The sequence below is a fragment of the Oreochromis niloticus genome, linkage group LG15 (genome assembly GCF_001858045.2).
Source record: "Oreochromis niloticus isolate F11D_XX linkage group LG15, O_niloticus_UMD_NMBU, whole genome shotgun sequence".
Classification (NCBI taxonomy): Eukaryota; Metazoa; Chordata; class Actinopteri; order Cichliformes; family Cichlidae; genus Oreochromis; species Oreochromis niloticus.
Window position 1 is genome coordinate 25,766,300 of NC_031980.2, and position 19,243 is coordinate 25,785,542.

General features: G+C 43.0%; 1 protein-coding gene and 1 long non-coding RNA gene across 2 annotated transcripts; one reads left to right on the plus strand and one right to left on the minus strand.

Moving 5' to 3' along the window:
- Positions 1-8,472: 8,472 nt before the first annotated feature.
- On the minus strand, positions 8,473-13,710 carry LOC100695926 (kunitz-type protease inhibitor 1). The gene is made up of 10 exons (XM_005452503.4): positions 13,173-13,710; positions 11,522-11,682; positions 11,061-11,202; positions 10,293-10,463; positions 10,178-10,213; positions 9,953-10,081; positions 9,827-9,877; positions 9,579-9,749; positions 9,050-9,112; positions 8,473-8,976 (listed from the first exon to the last, which is right to left on the minus strand). The coding sequence occupies exons 1-10, from the start codon at positions 13,570-13,572 to the stop codon at positions 8,795-8,797; spliced, it is 1,506 nt and encodes a 501-aa protein (XP_005452560.1). The 5' UTR covers positions 13,573-13,710; the 3' UTR covers positions 8,473-8,794.
- On the plus strand, positions 13,593-18,323 carry LOC102079694 (uncharacterized). The gene is made up of 6 exons (XR_001224562.3): positions 13,593-13,728; positions 15,342-15,431; positions 15,543-15,652; positions 17,693-17,781; positions 17,868-17,998; positions 18,086-18,323. It is a non-coding gene; the product is annotated as an uncharacterized LOC102079694 (long non-coding RNA).
- Positions 18,324-19,243: the final 920 nt, after the last annotated feature.

The following is a 19,243-nucleotide window of genomic DNA, read 5'->3' on the forward strand; positions in this document are numbered from 1 at the left end:
CTAACCAATAATACACCAGGCATAGTAGGCACAACCCGAAAGGCTGAAGGTTAGAACATTATAAACATTAATAAAGCGAAAAAGATAAGTTACAGTACACTAAAAATGCAGGCTCTAGGAGGCGGGGAAAGCAAGGCTAAACAAATAAGTTTTTAAGTTTCGTCCAGTAAAGAGGAGCAGGTAGAGAGAAAGGAGTTAGCAAAATCATCAACTGAAGAGGGTGTAGAACGATCAAAGTCAGGGAGAACAGATTTAGAGAAAGCAGCCAAAAATTCAGCCACAGTCCCAGGATTGATTATGCGCACAAGACGTTGAGGACCCTCAAAGTTCTGGTCCAATTTGCATAACTCAGCATCAAAGATGGCTGGGAAATGATCGGAGATTCTAATGTTGCTGATGTCCCTGATACAAATGTCCAGTTCATAAGAAAAAATCAAATCAAGGGTATGTCCTTTAAGGTGGGTAGGTGCATTAACCCACTGGATAAGATTAAAAGAGTCAACTAAGGCTAGAAAATCCTTGGCAAACACATCATCTTTACAACAAATGTGAATGTTAAAATTGCCAGTGATAAGAACACGATCATAATTTAGGTAAAGATAAGATAAGATAACCTTTATTAGTCCCACACGTGGGAAATTTGTTAAGAGATGCTAAAAAGTCACCAAAGTCGTTAATGAAAGTCTTATTATATTTCGGGGGACGGTAAATCACAACAAAGAGAGTCAAGGGGGGACCAGCAAGTTCCTGCAGCCGAGCTTCAAAGCTAGGGAACATAGGGGAAGGCAGGTGCCGTACTCGGAATTTATTCCTAAAGACCACTGCCAGTCCTCCACCCCTGCCCGAAGGTCTCGGTGAGCTAAAAAAGGCACAATTCGGAGGAAAGAGCTCTGAGAAAGGGAAAGACTCACCGGGACGAATCCAAGTTTCCGTCATGAATAGTAAATCCAGTCATGTAGCAGTAAAAAAAATCGCTCACAATAAATGTCTTATTCGTCAGCGACCTAACATTTAATAGCACCATCTGAGTCGAAGACGCCGAGTCGCAGTTGGAAGCACGTCTCGGGCGGCATAGGTTGCCATAGCACACGCCGCCTTTAGGAGGCTTAATCCAACATCGAGCCAGCGAGTAAACCACTGGGGCCGCATCCTCCAAAGGGCTGCAGAGGTTGTCCCACACAGTAGAATGGAAACAGTCCCTCAGGGCCTCTTCAGTCTCTGCCAACCATTTCCTAACTGTGCGTTTCACAACTGGTTCTCTGTGTACTAAAGGTTTATACACAGGCTGGAGATGAACCAGGTTGTGATCTGAGCCCCCCCGGGGGAGGGAGAGGTGATGAGCTGTATGCCTCCTTGGTGTTAGCATACAATAAGTCCAATGTTTTATTGTCTCTGGTGTGGCAGGTGACATACTGGGTGAAGGTGGGGAGAGTGGAGGACAGGGAGATGTGATTAAAGTCCCCAGAGATCAGGAAAAGGGCCTGAGGATGTTGTGTTTGGAGTCTGCTGGTTATAGTGTGCAGGACCTCACAGGCTGCTGCAGCGTTAACAGAGGGTGGGACATACACAACTATCATAACGACGTGTGTAAACTCTCGCAGTAAATAGTACAGTCTCATGCTAACCGCTAGCAGCTCAATGTCCTTACAGCATAGTGTCTCTTTGATAGATAAATGCCCAGAGTTACACCATCTATCGTTCACAAACATAGCCAAACCCCCTCCTCTCTTCTTACCACTCTCCGTTGTTCTGTCTGCCCGGATCAGATGGAAACGGTCTATGTTTTTGTGTGAGTCCGGAGTTAGCGCGGTTAGCCACGACTCTGTGAAGCACATCACGCTGCATTCCCTGTAGCTCCTCTGATGTCGGGTTAGAGCCGCCAGTTCATCCACTTTTTTGGGGAGCGATCTCATGTTGCCCATAATAACAGATGGAATCGCTGGCCGGTACCTCCTAACCTTACTGCGACCCCCGATCCTGGCCCGAGTGCTGCGTCTCTTCCTCCTCACCTCGCGGGGGATGTTGGCTTGCTCGGCGGTAGGCAGAACAGCAGAGGCCCCGAGGGCTAACAGCTGATCCCTGCTGTAAACAATGGGCGGTGGACCTCCACGCGCTCTCCGGACACAGATGCTGTAAAAAATGTGATAAAAAACATGATTGTCCATATAATTCTGAGCTCCATTGTGGAGTAGTACAGTCCACAATAAAAAAACAAGAACAAGAAACACAACAACAAAAAAAGAGGAAAAAGGACTCGGTCAGGTTGGCGCTGCTGATACTGGCTGCCAGCTCGGAGCGGTGCCGGAAGAAACCCCCCCCCAAAAAACCCCAAAAACAACGACAATAACAACAACAACAACAATACATATATATATATATATGTATATACATATATATATATATATATATATATATTAGGGGTGCAACGATACACAAAATTCACGGTTCGGTTCGTTTCAATACTTTGGTGTCACGGTTCAATATTTTTTCGATACAAAAAAATGTTCATGCTTTTTTTAAGTTATTAAAATTATAAATATTTCTTTTAACTCAAAAGTACAGTTTTTAAATTAAATGTTGCTGAAACAACAAAATAATAAAAAAATAAATGTATCTGATGGAGAAATCACTCATCTGTGGAAAAGAGTTTATTACAGAGAAATGGCTCTTTCCAAAATAAAAGCTATTTTGTCGACAGCAAAAAAAGTAGCAATTACCCTGTCTATCTCTTTTGCCCTCTTAGAATGATGTGCTAACGGCTGTCTACATGACTCGGGTAAAGTTTGTAGCATGCGTGCTTGTTGTTGTTTTTGTCTGCTTCCACTTGTCTTTGCACTAGCGTGATGTCAGCGTAAATGTGCAGTCATATTTGTTGTGTTCCAACCGATGTAATTGAGCATTGCGTGGCACATCCGACATACTGTTGTACTTTTGTCCACGATGCGCTTAAGTAGGGTCATACTTCACATGAAAAACAAAATAGTTCCAAACGCCAGATCTGAATGACGGTGGATGAGGTTCAATTTCGGGTAGGTTCAATTTCGAGACAGTTGCCATGCTAACTTGAGTGAATGCATATGGGCGGCGTTCAGTGGATCTACGTTGTGAGCCAATATTTATATTGGCACACAACTTGACACGTAGAATTTATTTCATATTATACTAATGAAAAAATATACTACTATATAGGAACATAGTGAAGACCAGTGTTGGGACTAACGCGTTATTAAGTAACGCGTTACAGTAACTACGTTATTATTGTGGTAACGAGCACGGTAACTAGTGTCAGGAATAGAAATATTTTACTGCTATTATTTGCTGCTATTTTTATAATCATCATTACCATTTCATGTTAATAGTGATGTTGCTTTCCTAGATGCATTCAGATGTTCAAATATATTGGTATTATATTAGCCTTTATTACAGGTCCAAAGAAGAACCATTTTAAATGGTTGAGTTGAATCTATAATTTAAATGTTATTAATGCTTTTATGATCTCTGTGTAGAGGGCAGAGACAGGAAAATACACTTTGTGCCAAAATGAGACAGGAAACGCGTCTGCAGAGCATACTTTTGCAGAAGTGAAACCGAAAGCAGAGTGAGTGCAAGTTAAGTGCAAGGGTGTTTATTATGCATTTATTGCGGATTAAGCCTTAAGTAGTTGGGGTAGACTGAAACAGTTGTTTATATATTTCACATATAAGTCAAGATCATTACACACAGGATGGCCTGAGCCTGGTTGGTTGCTTAAGTTGAGGTCAACTAAGGTTCAGAAAGCAGATGCAAACTCTACACGTACAGACAGACAAATAGTGAGAGGTCATGACATGTACGCAGTACACAGCATGCACGCGCCCCCGCACGTGCACGCACACACAAAGTAGAGAGACTCATTTAGGTAAGAGTTTATAACTGCAAAGTCGAGGCGTACGTGGTAGTCTGTTACAGGAAGTCCACCTGATCGGGGAGATAAGGAGGCGCTCATGGAGCGACAGCGAGGATGGAGACAGGAAGCATCAGCCGTCGACACGAAGATGATGTTCTATGTTAAAAGTCATTGTGGTTTTGGAGTGACGTATGCTTTGTTTAAATCTGCCTAGTAACAGGAAAGGGGGCTGTACTATCTTAACCCCATAAAACAGTTGTCTGAATATGAGAAAGACAGTTCAATACTGATTGGGTTGTTGAACTCACACATGTGTTTATTAAAATACTGTCTAATTGCACACTGGACCGGATCTGTGGTTATTTATGGATTCTTCTCTCAACATTGAACCCTAACACTAGTTATTATGCCAAAATCAGGAACCCGTTAGTCGTTACTAACTGGGATATTCGTTACTTTGTGCGGTGGCTATCGCGGAGCTTCCACAGATTCAGTAACATTAGCAAGTGGTGGAGGCCAGCAGGTGGATGAGGGAAAGGAGAGGCAGGAGGAGGAGAGAGCCGAGGCGGCCGCCGGTCCGAGTGTCAGGTGAACTGAACTTCAGGTAAGAAGTTATGACCTGCAGTCTATCTGGGTCAGATATAAACCAAGTTTAGGTGGAGTTTATTTTCGTTATGCTGACTTTTTCGTACTGGGTACTAGCTAGCATGACAGAGTTTCTATACAGCTGGGTGGGTGTTATGATGTTACTGATGTTCAACTTTATTTTATTCATAAGGTTAATTATTAGAGTTGCCAACCATCCCGTAAAAAACGGAATCGTCTTGTATTCAGAGAAAATATTACGCGTTTCGTATTGAGGTGAAAAGGAACGCAATTTGTCCCGTACGTCAGCTACAATGAAAAAGACACAAAGCTGGAGTTATTCTGTGTCTTTGCTGCACAGCTGCCTCTTCTCTCATTCTCTCCCCCTCCCTCTCCTGTTTCTACTTCAATCATGAAACTGATCAATGATCAGCTGATCGGCTTTTCTGTTGCAAGTCCCGTCTCTCTTGCTTGTTTATCTCCCACTTTGCGCCAGATAGAAGAAACCAGCGGAGGTCGCGTTAAACAACAGCAGCACATTTAAGCTTGATAAGCTGCTGTTAGAATTTATTTAATATTACTTTCTAGTATCAGCTGATGTTTGCTGGAGACACAGCTGTAAAAGCTGCTGGTCATGATATCAGTTTGGATATGTGGTGAGAGGGAAATATGAAGATGAAACCAGGAGATGTCCTTACTGAATCATCAGAGCTGAACAGGTGATGGAGAAAAAGGTTTACCTTTTAGGTGGCATGAATGAGTTGAAGGGAAGTTATGAGCTGTTTCTGAGAGACAAATAACACCAGGATCCTTTTTTTATGTAGCTGACAGCTGGTAACTGTGCAGGGGCGGGTCTAGCAAAGTTTTGCCAGGGGGCCAGGTAGGGCATTAACAGGGAAAGGGGGCACAAAGAAATACTTTTCTTTCTTATTCTCATTTAAAATGTCTAGCTTTTAAAAAATAATTATCTGAATCTTACAACAAACGATTGATAGATTGATACATATATACCATCAAAACAGTGTACATCACTGTCACAACAGCGTTTGTTTTCATTCAAAGGCTTTATGATTTTTCCTATAATGGCAGGCTGGTCTCTAGTCAAAATGTCCAGGCTGATTTTTTCTCCCAGTCCAGCCCAGTATGCAGCTCATCTGCAGTCTGGTGTTACCTACATCTTCCTATTCGGAAGGCAGAATTTTCAATTTCTGAGTACAATCGAAAGCACCACGACTGCAGTTTTCGTGTTGGATGTAAAAAGCGCACATGACGTAGGCTAGAATCATGGCAGCGGTCAACGACGGTCCAGGTGTGGGATTTCTCTCGTGGAAATATGCACATTTTTTCCTTTCTATTGGTAGGTGGCACAGTGCACTTGTGGCAAGTAAGCAAACTAGAAGACAGGCAAACCTGCTGGGTATCCAGTTACAGAAGCAACACATTAACAAGAGAATTCTGAGTAAAACCAAAGTTACTTTCCCTAGTAACTAGTTACTTTGAAAGTAACGAGTAACTTGAAGTAACTGAGTTACTTTTGATAGAAGTAACTAGTAATGTAACTAAGTTACTAATTTAAAGTAACTTACCCAACACTGGTGAAGACCAATTATTTAAGAGAATAAAGAGAGGTTAGTTTATTTTGAAGGCAAGCTCCATTTATTAAGAAAATTTAAAAAAGGCAGGAACAGTCGACGCGGGACAGCAGCTCCTCAAACTGGGCGAGGGACAGACGGTGGTACTGCTGAAAGCGGCCGTCATCCAGACGCAGCTCCTGGAGCAAGTGGTGAAACTCACCAAACTGCTCACGCTTGTGGAGGACCTGATGGACCCAGGTACGGTGAAGACGTCCTTTATGCCGCTGCTCTGCTCTCCACAGTAAATAGAGAAGGGAGACTCTCTCTTCAAACGCTAGATCGACAGCTGCCATCTTGCAAACATACCCTCTGGCACTACTTCCTCCCACATTTCCGCTTCACGCAGGTGAAAATTGAATATTTTAAAGCACGTCCAGTTCGCTTTGGACGCGGTTCGAGGTGCGAATGTGCAAGCGATCAGCTAGGGGCGTATGGCGCTTTTTGGTCGCTTCTATTGCATTCGGTGTGTAAGAATCAAAAATCACAAAATCACAAATAAAGTGGTAACATTTGGACTGACGAGTTTACTGTCAGCATTTTGCTCTAACACTGTTTAAACGTAACAGGCCTCAGTGGTGGTTCTAATAGTCTGAGCTGGTTCCAGCTTTATTTGTGAAGAGCACAGCAGCTTACAAAACATGTAGCTAGCTCGTACAGCTATGCCGTAAAATTTTCACAAGCTAAAATTACCTTAAAATAACAGGGCTACGCGCAGTGATGCTAGCATTAGCCGTCACTCCCAAAACTTTCCCCTCTTCCTAAACAACCAAATCTCACGTGTTGACTTTTTAAAAAAATTGGTCGACATGGCACATTTTTCCACCAATAGGAAAGACGTGGCCTTTTTCTCTCTTTACTGTTTTTGAGCTGTCCTTAGAAAACGCTTGTTTTAAAAACACACAAAAATGTGATGACAGTATTTAGAAAAAAGCATGGCTTATATATATATTTTTTTAATCACAACTGTTGATTTACTGGCCTGTAATTAAAATTTAAAAACCGGTGTAAACTTTGAAGTCCGAACTTTCAATACGGGCTGAAACAGAGACTCAACGTGGCTGCAGCTTGTTGCTGTGTCAGCTTAAATCAGTCATGTGAGTTGGAGGTGCAGCGTGTCCGTGGACCACAGAGGGTTAATAACACTCACCTTCATTCCATTTCCAGAGTGTAACAACCAACCACCTGTGTGAAATCTGAAATTCCCATGGTGTTGTTCAAAATGTGCTCTGGCACAATCATAAGCATTGCTTGCTACTGAAAACAAGAAAAAAGCCAGTCTGTGCTATGGGCTGAACCATTTGTTAATAGTGGAGGGGAGTAACACAATGCAATATATTCAGTTTTAGCATTTATATTCACTGTTAACTGTAACTATGCTCAAAGTGTTAATGCTATCTTGGTTTAATAATACTGTCATATGCAAAACTGGGGTGGCACTTGGGGTGGCAAGAGATCGTTATAGGGTGGCACTTGCCACCCCGTGCCACCCTTCTAGATCCGCCCCTGATCCGAGTGTAAATTCCAAGGCTAAACGGCCTGTGTACAAGCACACACACTTCTTAGCAGGGCAAAGCTATGAGCTAGAAATATCCAGGCAGACAGCCAATCAAAGAGCTCCTTACATCCCACGGTGTGGCTAATTTGCATTGCAGCAGGATTTTTAAAATGAAGTTGCTAATCCAACTGGTAATCAAGTTGCTAATCCAAATTTTAATCCCTGAGCGAACAGGAAAGGGAAATGGATTTTGAAATGAGGAGTGGAATCGCCATTTTAAAAAGCATTTTGAAAATCACTTTATCAAATTGGAATTTGAGAATGGTTTTTGAAGTGAAGTTTTTAAAAGCATTTTAAAAAAATCAATTTATTAAATTGGAATTCAAAAATGAATTTCCAAATGCAGAATTTATTCTCCAATTCATTATTTAAGCACAGAATTCTTTATTTCGATGTGCGTGGCTCTTGTGGTCCTCTGTACCTTTCAACCACAAGACATCAAAATAAATGATTCAAGTGTTTGCTGGGAAATAACGATGACAACACAACTAAATGCAGACTTTGAGGTTAAACATAAAGTTACCAGGTTAAGAGAAAACACCTCAGGAAAGTACAGACCACTCATGAATACATAAAGAAATGAAAGAAGTGTGGTGTGAGCCAACAACAGAAATAAAAACAGTGATTTAGAGAAACTGTTTGCAATTATGTAGCTTCCGTAAAAGACTTGAACCCAGCATGACCTGGACAAGGTGGAAGGAGAGCAGGCGGGGACTGAGGGGTCAGTGAACACACCACAGATTCACTGTGAAGCGACCTGTTTAGCGCCTCACAGTAAGCAGGAAGATTGTTTTCAAAATAAAAGGCTCGGATCACTTTTTGTTATGTCCAAACTTTATTACTACTTTCAAACTTTTATTAAAACTTTATAAGAGCAGAAGTTAAAAACCTGAGACTAACTTGTTATTTACATGAAAACTAATAAAACCTGAGACCCAGACGCTGAATTCATAAATACTGAAACACAGAGCAGTAAAGACGCCGCGGACAGGAAACTGACATCACCACAGAACTCTAGCGTCCCCATCAATAACCAATAATCAATCATGAAAACAGCTGAGAAATAAAAACATTTAAAGGACACTTAAATAAAAAACAAGGCAGCAGATCGCCACGGTAACGGCACGGCTGCCATCACATGGGCTTGGTGGTGCTGTTATAAACGGACGTCTCCTCCTCGGACAGTGCCTCATGGGCGGGGCCTGTGTTGACGGGCCTGTGTGTGCGCCTCTTGCGGGCCCTCAGGAAGCAGTAGGCCAGGATGGCCAGCAGAGACAAGATGGCCACCGACAGGATCACGGCGAGCGTGATGGAACCTGTGGAGAGGACAGTGAGGTCATGTCCTGTTTGTACTGCACAACAGTTGAAAGCTGAGTTTAAATCTCTCACTTGAGTCGTCGTCTACGTCCTTGTCGAAGCGCTCAAACAAACCTCTGGCGAACACATCGTTCTCTGCAGGGAGAGAAGAAAAAACAGCAGTGAGTCTTCCCGTTTCCTCATCTGAAAGTCGGCGAGTTTTATGAAGTTCTGCTGGAGCGTTTCGTTTCTGTGCTTCAGCACAAACTGCGTCAGGTTAGCGAGAAGACGTCTGAATGACGTTGTCACAGAGTCATGTGACTGCAGCGTATGTGAGCAGTTTCTGTGTGTGGAGCTCATCTCATGAGTGAAGGGTCCTAAAGTTTGATTTCCCACAGATAAAAAAATTAAAATTTTTACATTTGTGTTAGCTGGTAACCAAGGCAACGCCACCTTCAGCCGGCCAATAGAAGCCGCTCCCGTGCTTAGTGAGACGCTCACTTTCTTTAAGTCAGAGCGTTGCAGTGTGGGTGACGCTCAGGTTTGGCTGATCTTTAATCTGCTGGAAAGCCAGTGCTCTGTTGTGAAGCTTGAGTGTTTGTGTGTGTGAGTTTGTGTGTACCGCCGATTCCTTTGCAGTACTTGCTGCATGTCTGATCGTCCAGAAAGTTGTTTTCGTTCCTGTCACAGCCACCGTAGGTGAACTCGTGACACTTCTGGTCCAGGGGGTCATAGTACCAGGCAGGTAATTTGGCCCGGCACGGACCGGTGCGGGGAGGCTCCGTGCACTGAGCTGAGGGGGGGGGTGGTTAATTAGCATGTAGCCTGTTAGCTTTGAGTATTTCTTTAATAAAGGTAATTAAAACAAACCTTTCTTCTTGTTCACATCGATGTCCAGCAGAAGGCTCAAGGTCTGATTCACTGAGGAGGAGGAGGAAGGTCAGCTACATTCAGTGTGTGTGTGTGTGTGTGTGTGTGTGTGCGTGCTTGCATTACGTTGGTGGCACTGGCTCTCGTCTGATCCGTCGCTGCACTGCTTCACGTTGTCACACTCCATACTTCTGTCCAGGCAGCAGCCATTGTCACAGGTTAGCTGATCAGGACTGCACGGCGAGCCGCACACCTCTGAAAACACACACACACACACACACACACACACACACTCTGAGCATCCTGGTTGTACTGTGGAGCAGAGATGAAGAGGTGCACTGTGGGACTGACCTGCAGAGGGCAGAGTAACACTCCTCTGCGACGACGCTGTGGACAAAAATACAGAAACAGTGTTACAATAAAGGTGTGTGTCTGTGTTCGTGTGCGTGTGTGCACCTGTGTGTACCTGTGACTCCTCTGCAGGCAGACAGACACTCTTGTCCAGACAGGAAGTTGTTCTCGTTTCCTATACAGCCTCCGAACACAAACGTTTCACAGACGCCCTTTGTGATGTTGTAATGCCAGCGAGTAAATTTCGCGCGGCATGGCCCGACCTTCACCGGAGCCTGACAGTATGCTGAGGGCGAGGACAGTGTCAGTTACATCACTTCCTGTCAGACTTTTACCTACAGAAATACAGCTGACTGCAGTGCTGAACACAAACAGGGTGTGCCACTGTGACAACACTTGTGCCATTTACTCTTTCGCACACTCCCATTTTACAGTTTTAAAGCCTGACTCTGGTCAGAGCTGCGATCAATACACACTCAGTGAGTCACGTGACCCTGAAATCAGCTGAAAGGAAGATGTCAAATAGAATTAGGTCAAGTTTCTGCTGTGAGTGTGGGGGCGTCCTCTGCGCGTGCGTGAGTCAGGTAATCCAGTCTGACCAGTTTAAGAGGAGTGAGAAAACAACCACCATTCCCTCCACCAATTAGCTGACTCTGCTTCTATCACACCGTTTAACTGATCAACAACACAGTGATTCAGCCATCAGCTGATCGATAAAGTGACGATAAGTGAAGATTTCAGAAATCAATAAAGTCAGACTGAGATAAAAACAAACTAAATGTCTTCAAAACCTAAAATTGATCAAATTCTCTATTGACTCTGGCACAGGGCTCTGCACATGCTTCAGGCTTATTGTTGGATTACATATCCCATGAGCACTCACAGCTGGTCTGTTGTGGGTTAAGAACAAGGACTGTAACGTTGGCATCATCCGATTTGCCGTTGGAGTCGGTGACCGTCAGCTTGAAGACATACGAGCCTGTCTGCAGGTTGGAGAGCTGCACCTGGTCAGGGTAATTGGTCTCCTGCAGAAGCCCATTCAAAAACAACAGCATTTAAAAGTGAAATGAGCTGGACTCAGTCACAGCTGAATGCTGCAGAGGGACCCTGAAGAACAATTACATTCACCTGGACACACCTGCACAGACACAAGCCCCTATTTTAACTTCCAAAAACCAAGGCAGAGTGAAAACTGGACAGATTGTGAATGAGATTTAGTGGGCTGGAAGCTGCTCTGCTGAATTTTATGTTCAAAGTAGCGGATACAGTAAACTACCTGTCTGTCTTCAGGTGAAGTCTACCTGTAACACAGAAGCCCCCACCCCCGTGCTGCAGCACCCGTACCTCTATCTTTACACTGCTGTCTCCTCTCTCCAGACTCCAGCGGTAGTCTTTAATTTTGGCGCCACTCAGTGCCACGCTCTCAGTGCCGTTGAGCATCACAGTCTCTCCAGGCTGAATGGTGACATCACGGCCTGCGTTGGCCACGGGCGGATGCTTCTTACCTGGAGACAGAGTGAGGGGGAGCTGAAGTCAGATGGATTCTGAGACAGGGTCAAAGAGGCAGCGCAGCCTGAAATGATCAACGTGTGAACGAGAAGATTAGGACATGGCAGCTGCTGAGCTCAGCTTTAGTTCCTCGTCTTAGTTCCCGCCCACACAGTCATGGGTGGTTTCATCTCATCTCTGCCCCGTCTTCCCCGTCTGTACTCAGGGCTCACAGCCGGCGAGGCGTTAGTCCCACAGTGATGATGGAGGCGAGCTGGTCACAGCGTGGTGCCAGTGGCTTCAGCCACAGATAACAGGCGTCTGTGCCATGGTTATCTGTCAGCGTGAAGGGAACATGTGACATCCTGTAACACTTAATCAGCTGATCACAGCGGTCTGAGAGAACGAAGCTGCAGATCATCTTTAACCCACTCCTCACACAGCGGAGGAACTGTGCTGCGGTCTGTTTCTGTGGCGACAGCTGCTCTTCAAAAACATGACACAGAAGCTGCTCTTCAAAAACATGACACAGAAGCTGCTCTTCAAAAACATGACACAGAAGCTGTGTCCCAAAACCTAGGCTGCATCCTTCGAGGACCTGGCTAGCTATTGAGCAGGTGGGTAACTGAAGTCTCCGAAAACGTCGGAGCTCTTTTGCAAATATGCAATGTCTTGATAAACCAAGCAGATATTTGAAGTTTACACAGCTACTTTCTCACCTGAAAATATGTTAAAAGTTTATTTTGTGACCTAGAAAAATTAATAAGAGTAATATTAAAACTTAGTAGCGGCTGCCATTGTTGGAAACTGGGATTGGCTGGGCCGCACTATGAATTTTGGGATATCGTGGGCCACGAAGGATACACCTGACCCATCCTTCAAATCTGGGGAAATGAAGGATGCATTTGTTGGACGGATTCGGTGGACTCTACGAATTGGGACTAGCCTTTGTCGCATCACTGTCCCATAATTGGTCTACAAATGCGGCCTCAGGAAGATGCAGCCTACGTTTTGGTACACAGCTATAGTCCTTCTCGGTCTGTCAACTAATGTGATGGATTAAATATTAGAAACAACTGATCTGAGCTGATCAGGACCAAACATGACGTGTGGGTGTTTCTGTGTCCACTCGTACGTTCAAACTATCCTCAGAGCTTCTGTTTCACACTGACAGGTATGGCTTGCTACACGGGGCCGTGAGCAACTCGGTTCAGATGTGTGACCCGGAGAGATGACATCACTAATGCACCTCCTGAACTGATGAGCAGGCGTGTGTGTTCTGCCCGGCGACCCCATTGGGCTCTGAGTCTGCCCACCGACCTCTCTGCTGACACACTTGGGCCCACAGCCAATCACCCGCCTCCATCCCTCCTCTTCTCCTCCTGCCTGCACCTTCATCTCCCTGCACATGCTCAGACCTCTCTCAGCCTCCGAGAGTCCCTCTGATCCTGCTCACTGAGCAGAACTTGTGACGTCACAGAGAGCCAGTAAACCTGAAAGTACTCACCTTCTTTCTGCGGGGCTGCCAGGTACTTCTGGTACACGGCGTCTCTGACGTAGCTCTGGTACCCGCTCTGGGTCACGAACCTGCACGCGAACCGATTCCTACGCACGCAGTTGAACAGCACGCACGTGCGGTTCTCCTCTCCGGGGACGCTCGGCTCCAGCAACGCCAGGTTGCAGTGCACTTGCCCGCAACACGCGCGCTCGCACTCGAGCTCGGAGGCGAAGCTCGCGGTGGCCAACATGACCGCGCCCTCCTTCACCGCGTCCTCCGCGTACAGCACAAAGTCCTCGTTCCCGCGCCGGAACTTGTCCTGACAGTACGGGTCCACCGCCTCCCTGGGCCGCAGGAGCGCGAAAACGAGGAGAAGGAGGAGGGAGGAGGAAGAGGAGCGCATGTACATGTCCGTCTGCGGTCAGTCTACGCGCGAGGAGGAAAAAACGCTCGCTCCGATGTACCTCCTCAGGTGTGTCTCACCTGCTCTCTGACAGGAAGACAAACACCTCGCACCGCCCCCACACAGGTGATTCTGACGCGCCGCTGACGTCAACGACAACAGGTGAATTTATGGATCCGACAGGAGAGCGAGAAAGAGTGTGTGTGTGTGTCCGTGTGGAGAGATGAGTCACAGATTTGAATGACAAAATAAAAGCATCACACATTCAATGATATGTAAAGGTGAAAGCCCAGCGTCACAGATCCTCACACAGACGTCAGTGTTGCCAACTTAGCGACAAAGTCGCTAAGTTGGCGAGTTTTCAGACCCCCTTAGCGACTTTTTTTTCTAAAAAGCGACGAGCGAAAAATCTGGCGATTTTTTCTGGCGTTAGTGGAGACTTCTTTTTTCACGTGAACGCACGTATCGCTTTTACTCTCAACAAGCAGCGGGTGCTGCCGTGGGCACCTCGCGGTCACAGACGTCAGGTAGTCGTCACACAGCAGTCGCCCCCAGCTGATGTCAGAGTAGGATATAGTCACCCCTACGCTACAAACTGCAAATTAATCACGCATGAGCGAAGCCGCTGACCCCCCCGCTATTCTACATACTTTTAAACCATTTAAAATTACAATTCATAGTTTTATATGTGAATTATATAATGTTAAATGACTATTAAACAAATGACTAAGTATTTTAGACTTTAGTTTACTTCAGCCATATTCCATATATTATCAGGTATCATACAAAAATAAAAATAGTTTCAAATACAGTCATGACAATAAAAGAATATGAGTTTAAGGACTTAACAACATTACTTCAGTTATAGTACACCAACATGTCTTATACATTAGCCCTAAGGGAACACTGAATGACCTGGTGGTTTTTGTCCATACAATTACTCATCTAAGGTTACCACAAAGTAAAAGATCTCTCAGCAAAATTATGCAACAGTTTAGGCACACTATTGCCCCGATCAAATCAGTGAGCTGGGATTTTTTATTCTAAACATGAACTACTGTTACAGCAACAGACATGGACTACTGGTGCCCCACACAACAACTCAATGTCCACTATGTGAAGGAGCCAAACACATGCCTTCTCCTCTCGTTAACTGAGATAAACTGCCGGCATATTTGTTTTACATCTATACTGTCCAGTCTCTCCTGGTGGACATGGCAACACGTTATTCATGGTTACATACAATTTTAAACTGATGTGGGCCAAAGCCTAGCACATACTTGCCAACATTGAGACCTCAGAATTAGCAAGACATTCAAAAGGGCTGTTGATGGGGGGAGTGGTGTATATATACATATATATAAAAAAAACTTGAATCTTACAGTGTTTATTTATCGGATAAAATAAGTTAAATGTCACCGTTATCATTGTCCACCCGGAAACAGGCTGGGGGTGTTCAAATTCAGAGGCTGTGTCCACCTGAGGACCTTGCCTTCACGATCAAAGTGGGCCGGGTCCTCCGAAAGCCAGGTAGACCGGAAATGAGCGACTGTGAAATTGGACGGGAGATTTTTGGGAGGGGCACTGAAATTCGGGATTCTCACGGAAAAATCGGAAGAGTTGGCATGTATGGCCTAGCATAGCCTGTAACGTTATTATGGCAGACACATTTTATGAGTGAACTTGACTTTAAGCGACTTACAGGTTTCTTTGAAAAATACTTTCTTATATCCAGGTTCTTCCTTTTTGCTGCCATCCTCCTCTCCTCCTTGCAGGTTCTTGCAGCGCAGGCTTACCGCTGCTAAAACTAAACAGAGCTCCCTGAAAGGCACAGCCAATCACATTGGCCATATTTGTCACATAAGGTAGGACTACAGTAGAGAACGTAATTTGACTCTTTCTTCACCGCTAGGTGAATGAGACATTGACAGATCATTTTTTTTCTTTCTATCGGTTTTGATTTTCTTTATTCGAAGAGATCAAATTATTGGTGGGGACATGTCCCTTCCGTCCATGCCAAATCTACGCCTGTCCTTGTCGAGCCATCACTCCATCTTGTACATCTGATTTCGACTGAAGCTGTCTGGTGAGGCTTGCTTGTCCATTTTGATTGTTAACGGTTAAAAATGTTCTTCTTTTACTGTTACTTCTTGTGGATGACAAGGTTTATGGGCTGAAATTGTGGTCATAAATATTTTGTACTTGTAAATCAGGATTTGTATGTGTAAAAAGAATTTGTGTGTGTAAAAAGAATTTGTGTGTGTGTAAAAAAGTTTTTTATGTGTAAAAAGAATTTGTGTGTGTAAAAAAGATTTGTATGTGTAAAAAGAATTTGTGTGTGCGTAAAAAAGATTTGTGTGTGGACTTAGTCAAAAAATACGTGTGAAACTCTGCACTCAAGTTTCAAGTTACAAGTACGAATTTTGACCCTATTTTTCTTCCTTTCAGCTGATTGGTCAATGTCATGTCAATCACAAATTTAACAATTCAATTTACAACTACAAAATATTTATGACTACAATTTGAGCCCATAAAGGTTTAATACCACTTAAAAAGACACAACACACACCAAAAAAAGTAACTCCGCCAGAGTGCCTATTTCGGGTCACTTTTGCCGATCCCAAGTCCAGATAAAGGAGGGTTGGAATTATTGAAAATAATAATAAGAGAAGAGAAAAGAAACATTTAATTTATAGTTCTATATTCTGTATATTCTAAATGCTTTTAGGGTGTTTTTTTTATCACTTTATGTCTCTTCCATGATGTTATTTCTCTGTCCTACAGCATCTGTTACAATTACATAGGCAGGACCAATTATGCAAATTAGGCGATGATGTAATTTAGCAACTTCTAGCAACTTTTAGGACACCCAATAGCGATTTTCCTTACTGAGGAGTTGGCAACACAGGAAACAAGAGCTCAGAGTTCAAAGGTTAAAAACATGTTTATCGCATCTTCTGTTAGTACGGAGCGTGATGTCATGTGGTTGGCTAACAGGCTCATATTAGTTTATGTTAGCTAACTAGTGACAGAACCAATAGCTCAGAGGAAACTAAACATCAGAGTACGAGGATCACTGTAGTGCTGCAGCAGTGAGGTGTTAAACCAGAATATACTGTACACTTTACCTTCTGTAGCAGGAAGTGGCTGTTCGCGGTTTGGCTAGCTACACGGGTTACGGTTAGGTGTTAGCCTAATTAGCTGTTAGCCGTGATGTTTGCGTTTGTAAAGCACTTTATGGATGAGGACTGTGGAGCAGAGTGTGGATTTATCACTAATCAGTAAAATCGTTTCTAAATCAAGTACTGATTAATCAGTGCAGTACGATCAGTCAGCTTTTCACACTCCAACCAGCAGGAGCGCTGCAGCAACATCTGAAGCAGGCCAATGAGAGGCGCAGCCGGAAGTTAAAAGGCGGATGGTTTAAGTGATTTTACTGATTATTTGTGATTTGATCTCTGTGGTCCATGATAGCTTTTATAGGTTTGGATCAAGCAGCAGGATTCTTACTTTAATTCGGCTCACTCTGAAACTGACATAGAGAAAGGTTTCTTAGTACAAAGTGCTGATGAAGATGATATATGATATATAGCAGATGATGATGCTAATGTTTTGATCCACTTTGAACGAGCAGAATTTGACGTTTCTATGAGCAGGTTTGGCAGATCAGGTGAGTTTCACCTTTTTTCACTTACAAATACTGATGTTGACTTTAAGTGTAGTAATGATAATAAAAGCCAGACAAGAGCAGGAACCTGTTTAACAGTTTTTTGCCCGCGACTAATGATTTAATTGAAATTACAGTTTAAAATGTTAAATATGTTTATTTAAAAATAGAAAAATAATAAAATTTTCACTTTCAAATATCTCAAATAAATAAATAAAATGCATATTTCTGACACTTCAATTATAATTTTATTAATCAGTAGACTGTCTATCTTTTTTGTTTGTTTGTTTTTTGTTTTTATCACTTTGACCTCTGACCCACGTGACATTTGATTGGTTGGTGCCTGTGTTACAGTTTTACTGTTTTAATAAATGAAAAGTGTTTTTGTTTGTATTTATGAAGCCTGGCAGGACTCATTTTCATCGCTCTGACTCTGACCTGCAGATGATTTTATTTCAGTTCAGTTTTCCAATAGTACAATGAAATTGGAAAACTGTCCCATGCCGGCACTACGTAAGACACGAGACGACACATCACAACACAACGCAGTAACTTAACTTAAGTAATAAAAAGAAGTTATTAGAGGTTATTCATCATAGTGGTTATTGATTATTGATTGGCTCGTGTCCTCCAGCTGCAGGTGAATGATGGTGGAGAAGGTGACATTCTCCAAAGAGCTGCTGTAGCAAGGAGGTGGAGGGGAGGAGCTGAGCTTCGAGGAGCTGCAAGCTGAAAACTACAATTGGGAGCAGGTGGAAGTGGAGGGTGAGTTCACTGACCATGCGATGCTCATGAGGTGTTCACTGATTGCAGGTTTGAGTTGATCAGCTGATTAATGTTTGTGTCTTCCAGAGAAACTGAAACCTCTGAGCGAGGAGGAGCTACTTGTTGGAGTTACTACCTCTGATGTTGGAGTAACCCAGGGGTGGGGGAACTCCAGGCCTCAAATGCCAGTTTCCTGCAGATTTTACATAATGATACATAATAAAATATAAAATAATAAACTATTGTATATTAGTAGTATAGTAGTATATTGTAATATACTAATAAATATTGTAATATACTATTGCTGTTATAAAAAAAGGAAAAACAAAACAATAATAACATTAATAATGACATACTATTAATAAGAAGAGGCACCTCAGTCAGTTATGATGTGAGGTGGATAATTGTTAAAAGTAGTCTGATTCAAGCTTAAGGTTTGCTCAAATTCAGTATAATGATATATGAGATGAAGAAAATAAGGAAAATACCTAAACTAATCAGGTGCATAGAGACACTTGACCTGCTTGAAAACCTGTCATCCTAGATGAGACATTGTTGAGATATAGAGCAATCCTATACTAACAACTAATAAGCCAAACCCTGTATACAACAGCTAAAGCTACAGGTTTGAGAAGCTGAATTAAATATGTGGACACTACCAAGCTGATGAGCAAGTTACACATTCTTTATTTTTATTTGTTCTTTAGAGCAGAAGCTGCATATTAAAGCTCACACATGCAGCTGTCTGTGAGCTCAGTTTTTTCCTCACACTTCTGCTTTGTTTCTGGCAGCAGCTTTTTCTTTTTTCTTTTTGTGTCCTGACTCATGTGTGTAAAGCCTTCATGCCATCGGCAATTTGTTTTTTGCTTTTGTTTGTTTGTTTTGTTGGTTTGGAAAACAAATTTGTGATAAGATAAGATAAGATAAGATAAGATAAGATAACCTTTATTAGTCCCACACGTGGGAAATTTGTTTTGTCACAGCAGGAAGTAGACAGTACAAAAGTTATGAAGCAAAAATTAGAATAAAATAAAATAAGAATAAATACAGTACACAACTGTACAGAATAGAATAAAATAAAATACTATATACAGTAGAATAAAATAGAATAAAATATACAATAAGATAAAAATAGAATACAAATGCTATATACAACTGAGTAAAAATACAACGATGCCAGAAAAGATTATTGCACATTAGTGTTATTGCACATTTGTGGATGTGTGTGTTTGATCAGTTGAAGTC

What these genes read in the sequence shown, in the direction of transcription:
- LOC100695926 (XM_005452503.4), bottom strand. Translation starts at nt 13,572, where the DNA reads ATGTACATGCGCTCCTCTTCCTCCTCCCTCCTCCTTCTCCTCGTTTTC. An exon ending in ACAGCAGTGTAAAGATAGAG is followed by an intron (nt 11,203 to 11,521) that starts GTACGGGTGCTG and finishes GGGCTTCTGCAG; the next exon opens with GAGACCAATTACCCTGACCA. An exon ending in TGTTACTCTGCCCTCTGCAG is followed by an intron (nt 10,082 to 10,177) that starts GTCAGTCCCACA and finishes GTGTGTTTTCAG; the next exon opens with AGGTGTGCGGCTCGCCGTGC.